The sequence below is a fragment of the Cavia porcellus genome, unplaced genomic scaffold (genome assembly GCF_034190915.1).
Source record: "Cavia porcellus strain 051 isolate PalLab524CR breed Dunkin Hartley unplaced genomic scaffold, mCavPor4.1 scaffold_1, whole genome shotgun sequence".
NCBI lineage: Eukaryota > Metazoa > Chordata > Mammalia > Rodentia > Caviidae > Cavia > Cavia porcellus.
The window spans coordinates 233,805,729-233,814,095 of NW_026947484.1; the positions used below are offsets into that span (position 1 = coordinate 233,805,729).

General features: G+C 49.1%; 1 protein-coding gene and 1 long non-coding RNA gene across 3 annotated transcripts; one reads left to right on the top strand and one right to left on the bottom strand.

Moving 5' to 3' along the window:
* Positions 1-28: 28 nt before the first annotated feature.
* LOC134471631 (uncharacterized) lies at positions 29-3,063 on the top strand. Its single transcript, XR_010041135.1, has 2 exons — positions 29-684; positions 858-3,063. It is a non-coding gene; the product is annotated as an uncharacterized LOC134471631 (long non-coding RNA).
* Dnajc5g (DnaJ heat shock protein family (Hsp40) member C5 gamma) lies at positions 764-7,871 on the bottom strand. 2 transcript variants are annotated; one of them, XM_063230819.1, is made up of 5 exons: positions 4,471-7,871; positions 3,524-3,639; positions 3,021-3,234; positions 2,758-2,902; positions 764-1,139 (listed from the first exon to the last, which is right to left on the bottom strand). In XM_063230819.1, exons 2-5 carry the CDS (start codon positions 3,634-3,636, stop codon positions 964-966), a joined length of 648 nt encoding a protein of 215 aa, XP_063086889.1. In that variant the 5' UTR covers positions 3,637-3,639; positions 4,471-7,871; the 3' UTR covers positions 764-963. The 2 variants fall into 2 exon arrangements, with proteins under 2 accessions (XP_063086889.1, XP_063086894.1); XM_063230824.1 differs by having other exon boundaries at positions 764-1,739; positions 4,471-7,520.
* Positions 7,872-8,367: the final 496 nt, after the last annotated feature.

Consider the following 8,367-nt stretch of genomic DNA (forward strand, 5'->3'; position numbering starts at 1 on the left):
GTCACAGAGGGAGTGACCCTGACTCACTGACTTTGAGCAGCAGCAAGGGCGACAGTCACTGTTCGTGGGGGAAGGTGGGCCAGAGAAAGCATGCATCACCCAGAGGGCCCCTGTGAGCCCAGCCCCTGTGCCCTGGCTGGACCCTTCTTCGGCTGGTGGGGGAGGCGCTCTGCACCGCTCAGGTGAGAGAAGCGCCCTGGCCAGACTGACTCGGAACCTGAAATGCTGTCCTCCTCCTCTGGCTCGCCCAGTGACCCTGGCCTCCTCCCCAAGTCCGTGGGAATCAGAAGAGGCCAGCAGACTAGACCACCTCCTTCCAGGACATCTAGCCTGTCTGTCCCTGCCCAGCCCTTTCTTCTGTCTCCTGAGGAAAGGAGACTGCTGTGCCATGCCTGGAAGTGATGCCCCAGGACGTGTGCAATTCTAGTACAACACACACACACACACACACACACACACACACACACACACACACACACTTTGCTGAAGCCGCTCTGAGGATTTTAACTTTTTTTGGAAATTGGGAGGAGCTGAGCTGGGAAGAAAGGATCCGAATGCCAGGGGTCTATTTTGGGCACCAGGAAATCAGTCTCTAGGGATCTCCGAGCGCTGACAAAACTGTAGTCACCAGGCTCGGGCAGCTTTGGCCCCAACGCCACGGCGGCCCCGGACCCCCCTCTGCAGGTCAGGCTGGTCCCAGGCGTGAGCACTGGGTTTCTGTCTGTTCCTCCTGCTGGCCTTTTTCTCTAGCCCAGACACAGTCTGTCTTTTTAAAATCTCTTTTATTTACTGACGTTCCTTGGCCTTTCTCCTGGCGAGGGGAGAGACGTTTGAGGCATCCCTAGGATTCCATGCAGGTGAGAAGAGAATGGTGTGGGACGATGCTGAGGACACAGCACGAAGATGAGCGGCAGGGACGGTCTGCAGAGTACGATCTTTCTCCTATCATGTCTCAAGTCCTTTTTAAGAACCAACTCTACGGTGGTCAGCCTGGGACGATGTGGTAAGGATGGAGACGACAGGTAGGCATAGGGCTGCACGGCCGCAGTCCACCCACAGGACCAAGACTAACATGGGCCTGGCGCTGGGCACATGGGCACGGGAGCTGAAGGTCGGGAAGGCCCAGGACAGGTGGCCATCTGCAAGAGTCAAATGCATTCATTTTCCAGTTGGCTCATGGTGGCCTAGGGGAGGCTGCAGTACCCATGGTGTGGGCACCAGAAGATGAGAGCAGCCTCAGGAGGGTGTAGTGGCCTAGGAATGTGGTGGATGCTAAGCGTTTTTGGTACCCATCGCTGCCACAGAGGAGGACTTACTGGTAGAGAAGCTCCCAGAACAGGGTCTGCCCTGCTCGATGACCGGGATCTTGGTGGAGGTACTGCAGGTGACTCAGGCACCTACCTGACATTGGCTCAAGTGCCAGGGCAAGCACAGCAAAGGAACCCTCAGGAAAAGTCTGCCGGCACGGCCTGAGGCCTCCCGCAGGGAGGGGTGGCAGTACTGCTCTCTGACAGGTAAGAGTGGGACTGGAGCCACAAAGAGTAGCTGGAGGCCCTGGACGGCCAGGACCAGGGCCAGACACGGTGTCCTTACAGGATGTCACCATCCGTGCTTCTGAAGGAGGAATTCTTACAGAGCGGGGATCAAGTCAGAGTCAAAGTCAGGACAGGGCTACTTGCTCCTCTCTCCAATGTGTCCAACAGACTAAGCAGCAGTGGGTACCCTCGCCGGGCCAGAACCTAGTGGCAGAAGAAGTTGGCATGTATTAACCAGAGCAAACAACCACCTGGAATTCAGGGCAAACTCCCTAATTCTACAAAGGTAAAAACCTCTGGACGCCATTCTATGAGGATATAAACTCTTCACTAATGAAGGTAGTTTATATAGTTCGTCGGTGTCTCTTATTTATTATTTTTGGTAGTGGTACTGAGGACTGGGCCAAGGTATTCCCACTGGGCTATATCCCCAGCCCTTGGTTGTTTTTATTTTGAGGTAAGGGCTGACTAAGTCACTAAGTCACCCAAGCAGGGTCCCAACTTGCAGTCCTCTTGCCTCAGAGCACTGGGATTAAGGGCGAGCTAGCAAGCCTGGCCTGGTCCTTCACGTACTGCTGCCGCCTTTCCCTTTACATACCTCGTCCTTCTTCCTACTGTGTTAATAATCACTATCTTCATCTCTTCCAAAATGATGTTTTATTCCTATGATGGAATTATATGTATGTTTCCATATACAAGCATTTAATAACATGCTTTTAGTCTACAGATGAGAAAATCGTTACCTGGTAGCTGCTCCTTGAGCGTCGTAAGGTGGCATGGTGTGAATTCAGCTGACTCCCCTCCACATTTGCAATCGGAACCATCTCAGAGCTTATCTTTCTTCTTCTCCTTCTTTTCTTGCAAACCTATGCCCTTGTGTATGCTAGGGGAGCTCCCTACCACTGAGCTGCACCCCCAGCTCATCTTTCTTTGGAACAGATACAATAACCTGCATGTTTGAACCTGTTTTCAACGACTGCCATTTCTAGGAAAGGTATCCCGCCCCATTGGGGCTTAGCAGCTAGAAGCCACCAATGCTGCATTCAAACTGCCAGGTCATGGCATAAGGCACTCAGAAATATTATCAAGCTCCTCTTTCTTAATTTTTGCCCCAACGCCAGGCTTGAAACTGTCACAGTTAGGGATTAACTTGCCATTTTCATAGGACCTCTCCTTTCATTGCTAATCCAGATCTGCCCCCACTATCTCCCTTGGTCCTCACCTGCACCTGAAGGTTGTGTCCGGACGTGCTGTTGACATCTCTGCCTACTCGTCTCCTCGGGTGGTGGTTTGAGTGTTCCACAACAAAAGCAGCAGCAGCAGCAACAGCAGCAGCAAGTGAGCAGTGTGCACAGGATGACAAGTGTCTGTAGGTGGCAGAGAAGCCTCCGTCCAACTCTGCTCCTGTATTTCCATTCATGATCCCTCCCTCCCTCCCTCCTCACACCCAGAGAATCTGTCCTAGGGACCAGGAGAGCTGTGTACCTTGAACCAGCAACTATTGGCTATAAAATAGTATCTAACTCCATCTTCGCCAAAGTGATCATAGAGGTATATTCCAAATGAGCCATGCTGGTCATAGATTTTCCGCTTCTTAGGGTCACTCAGTATAGCATGGGCTGTGTTGATTTCTTTGAAGATTTCTGCAGCTTGGGGGTCCCCTGGATTCTTGTCTGGATGATACTGCAAGGCCAGTTTCCTACCCAAAAGGAGGAAGGAGGGATGCGAAATGACTGGGGATGGTAGGTGAGGATGAATGGGGGTGGGGGACAAATCTCTAATAGTGTTGAGGAATGCACAGAATGTGGTACAAAGGATCTTGGAGGAAGCGGCCAAGATCTAAGTATCTTCCCATGTCACCCTAAAGAGGGGTGATGACCTCTTCCAGTGCCAAATAAAGGCTTCTTGAGATCTAAACAAGGGTCTGAAAGCAAAATAGAAAGAAAAGCAGGAAATTCTAGAGTTCAGTCAAGGGCCAAGGTCTAAACCTGTAGGACTTTTTGACGTCTTCAGGTGAGGCACCCTTCTTAAGTTCTAGCACTGCATAGAGGGTTGTCCCATCTTTGGACAGCCGGCGGGCTGCTTCGTCCACATGAGACATGATCTGAGCCAAACGGACAAGAAAAACACAGCAGTGAGTGGGTACTAGGCCTGGCAGGTGGTGACCAGAAAAGCATTCATGTTCAAAAAAAATTTGTAGAAGGTGGGTACTGGGAATCTAACTCAGAACCTCAGGCTTGCCAGGCAGGTGCTACAGCACTGAGCTAAATCCCTAACCCCTTGAAGTTCATTTTAAAGAGAAAACATTTTGCTTTCCCATTTCCCAACATCCTCTAGATGCCCACACCTTCAGTCACCCCAAGCATACTTCGGCATAAGTCATAAGAGGTTAAAACCATGGAAAAGCCTGCTTTTATCCAGGGCTCTTACTAAGTATACAATACAGCCTTATGCCTGTCCCTGCTCGAGGCTGACTTTTTAAAAAGCTGGGCATCCCCAGCCCCTAAATAGGTTGGGTGAGGAATGGAGGGAGAGCCACAATGGCCAGGAGAGAAGCAATTCAGACTATCATGCACCGTCCAAGGAAGTCAGGTGTCCAGACACCCGAGTCAAAGAACAGGACCGCAAGCCAGGCTAGTGACCTGCTTTTTCTCCCTCCACCCTGCGCCTCCCAAACTGTCCAGCCTCTGGCCATCTGAAGCTGACGTAGGCACTGAATGGGGAGGGGATGCTGCGGGGTGGCCTGGGACCAAAGACCATGATTGACCCGAGAGCACCCAGCAGAGGCCTGCGAGGCCGGTGGCCTGGAGGACCAGGGTAACGAGCTCAGAAGGGGCGCTCGTCAGGCCCTGGGGCCTCAGCCCCATCCTGACTCTTCCACTAGAGCCTCTTTTACCTCTAAGTCACCCCCTTAAGCCAGGTAAGCCTCACAAACCTTTCATCCTCCTGCGTGTGAAACTTCACACCAGCAGTTCAGCAGGCCGACTGCGCTTGCGCGCAGCTGCGCAGTAGTCACTGTGCGTCCTTTTTTGCACGTGGGCGGGGCGGCCACGTTGGCCCTGGGACTTTTTTGGCTCCAGGGGAAGCCAAGCTGCGCAGGCCCAGTGCTGAGCATTGTTCCGGCGGCCCATCGCTCGGCTTCCGCGTTGTCCAGTGGGAGGGCCGTAGTAGTCCTGACCACACGCGTGGCTTTCCAGCCCAGTTGCAGGCCTGCCCAGGTGACCGTTGTGAGGTATGAGTGCAGCGGGCGAGCCTTTTCAAGAGGCATATAACTTTCCCAATCTTCTTCAGAACTCGACTTGACCTTTCTTTCCTCTCCACTTGGAAACTCCTCGCGAGGCTTTGAGACTTTTCTCTTTCTCTGCCCCCAGCCTCTTTGTTCCCGCCATGCCGTGTGACCTGCTATAGTGTAACAGTTCATTGGCATATTCTTTTATTTTGTTTCTCCTGTTGTTTGTTTTTTGAGACAGGGTTCTTGTTATGTGGTTCAGGCTGATCTCGAACTTTCTATGTAGCTCAGGCTGGCCTTGAACTCTGGCAATTCTCCGGCCTCAACCTCCCGAGTGCTGGAATTACAGGGGTGCACCACACACCCGGTTTGGCGTATCGTTTTAAATGGTGTTTAGAGACTTTCCAGAAGTTAGTCATTACTGGGCTTCAAAAACTTCATTCAAACATTATCCCACCATGAAGGTAGGACCGTGATATATATAATCCAGGTTGGATATTTATATTGTTTCTAAGTACTTGATAGTATATAACGTTATAATGAAAATTCTTAGATTTAAATAAATTGTGGAACAAATTTTCTCTCTCTCTCTTTTTCTTTTTCCCTTTCTCATGGGTTTTTGAGACAAGATTCTTACTATGTAGTTCATTCTGGTTTGGCACTCACTATGAAGCCCACCCTGACCTCTAATTCATGGCGATTCTCCTGCCTCAGTCTCCAAGTGTTGGAATTACAGGTGTGTACCACCATGCCAGGCCAGATCTTTGATTTTTGTCTAAGGATGGATTCCTGGAAGTGAAGTTGGGTTAAACTGTATGTTTTGGAAACTGTTGACCCATATTGGGTAGACTTAGGTACCCAAAGTGCCATCGTGCATCCCCACTTGAAGGGTAGAGGAGTCTGCCCTTCTGGCCTGTTTATGGTACTGGTTTCCTTTGCAGAGGAATGTTCAGTGGCTCCTGGAGCTGTTACTGGATTAGCTTTATTCCTTCAGTAATACTTAGTGTTACCCTTCGTGTGGTTTATAATCACTCACCTCTATTAGAGATTTTGCTGCACATTTACCTTATCTCCTAAATTTGTTTGTTTTTGTCTTTTTGAGACAGGATTTTACCAGGCAGTTCAAGCTGGCCTTGAACTCACTTTGTAGCACCGGCTGGCCTTAAACTTGCAGGAATTCTCCTGCCTCAAGTGCTGGGATTACAAGTGTGTGCCATCTTGCTTGATTGCCCCCTCGGTTTTAAATTGTTAATTCAGTAATGTACTCCAAGGGATACCTGCTATTTAAGCAAATGGAGTCCATATACAACAGGTATAATGCTCCCATAGACCTGTGATCGGTGCAGGAGGAGGGATGAAAATCTTTGTTATCACCCACCCTATCTATAGGTTCTGGGGTCAGCTGAGTTTATCTGCCTAAAGAGAAGGAGCTCAAGTTGACCATTCTCCGGTGGTTTGTTCTATGCCAGATTTTTCTAACTAATTATCAGCCTTTTATCAGCATCTTGGAATAATAGGACTAGCAGAACAAGCCAGCTTTACTTCCATGGAGAAGAGAGAACAGAGGGTGTCAGAAGGGCAGTGGAGTTGCAGCTGACTCTTTACCTCAGTCTCCAAGGCCTCCCTGATTCTGCCTCTCACTCCAGAGTCCTGGAGAGCCGATGACCTGCTCTAGGTTTCTGCCTCACTGCTTTGAAGACACCATGTTCCCTCCCACTCAAGGACGTTTGATGATCGTGTTCCCTCCACCTGGGAGGCCTCTACCCAGGTGATTTTGTTTTTTTAATCAGTTCCAGGGATCAAACTCCCGACTGCCTGCTTGCAAGGCAGGTGCTTATGCCGTTGAGCTAAATCCCCAGCCTCTACCCAGGTGACTTTTGTGGATGACTTCTTGTCCTTCAAAGGTTTCAGCTTTGTGCCTCCCTAAGAGGTCCTTACGCTGAGTTTTTCTTCTCTCTTCCCACCTCCTGATACTGTCACTGTCATTTATGAATATATATTCATTTGTACATTGATTTGTTCGAGTGAGGTCCATGAGGGCAGGGACCTTGTTTGTCCACCTTTTTTTTTTGTCTTTTTCATTTTTATCGGTACCAGGGATTGAACTCACGACCGCCTGCTTGCAAGGCAGGCGCTTATGCCGCTGAGCTAAACCCCCAGCTCCAGTTTGTCCACCTTTGTATCTGGCTTTAGTACGTGAAGTACTGATTTGCTGAATGCACGATAGACAGGGTATCCCTCGGCCAGTGGACTGTAAGCCTACAGACTGGCCTGTAGCAAAAATCTGTGGGAAAGAAGCTGGAAAATTGGATAGAACTACAAGACCCATCTCCCCTGATATAATCCTGGACAAGAAGAAGCAAAAATAGGAAAGAAGGTAACAGAAATACACTATGTAATATGATTCTGAGCTCACTCCTTATTTCTTTGTCTTCATATTCCTCCAGTTCCCAGCGTAATTCCTAGGGTCTTGTTGGTGCTCAATAAATGCTAAAATGAAATGGTTGAATGAAAGAGAATCTGTATGTGATTTTTCAGGGGTACTTTTACCTAATTATCTTGGAGTCTCACAACCCTGAGAGATGGTACGATCACATCCTCGAGCCCCGGGAAAGAATATAAACATCTTTCACATCTTGCCGGAGGCTAGCATGTTATTACTTCTTCTCCTTGCCCTCTGACATTCCAATTAATCACTGTCCATGGCTCTGAAGTAGCCTTTATCTTAAGCCTTGTAAGGCTGTGCGTTGAATGAGAGGAAGCTAAAGCCAGTAAACCAGTGAACCGCAGAGTGGGAACAGGGCAGACAAGCCCGCCTGTAAGCTGTGGACACAGACTGTCCGTGCTGCCTGTTTCTACAATCACAGCCCCTTTGTTTCTCGTGCGTCAGCCTTTATCTTACACCCAGCACAGCAGCGGGAAGAACACACAAGTCAGATCGGAAGCCCTAGATCTCTATTGTAGCTCTGGCTTTAATGAGCTTTATGATCTTGGTCAAGTCACTTAATGAGTCTCTTTTTTCTTTTCTGTAAAAACTTGTGTCGGGCTGGGGGTTTAGCTCAGTTGCATAAGTGCCTGCCTGGCAAGCATGAGGTTGTGAGTTTGATCTCTGGTACCAAAAAAAAAAAAAAAAAAAAAACAACAACAACAAAAAGCAAAACCTGTGTCATCTCACAAGGTTAATGTCAATGCCAAGACTTAGATTTGGTTGTTGTCTCAATTACTTTTTTCTCGTTGCTGAGACAAAATACCCAACATCCAAAATTAAAAGGGGAAAGGCTTATTTAGCTCACAGTGTGTCGAGGTTTCATTCCATAATCGGCTGGCTCCAAGGCAAGGTGGCATGGGAGAGGAGAAGACTTGGTGGTAGGCAGATGGTCGCAAAGCAAACAACAGGGCAAGACAAGCCTCTTTCTGTCCCTTATATTGTATCCAGACGGCCAGATTAGGGCAGTGCCAGACCAATCAGAGGACTGATTTAGTAGTCACCCACCCTTTATCCTAGCCCTCTTAATCCTGGCACTGTACCATGAGTCAGTCACATACTCTAGATTAAACCACCTTTGAAAAAGCCCCACCTATGATAGAAGAAGGCTCTGGAGG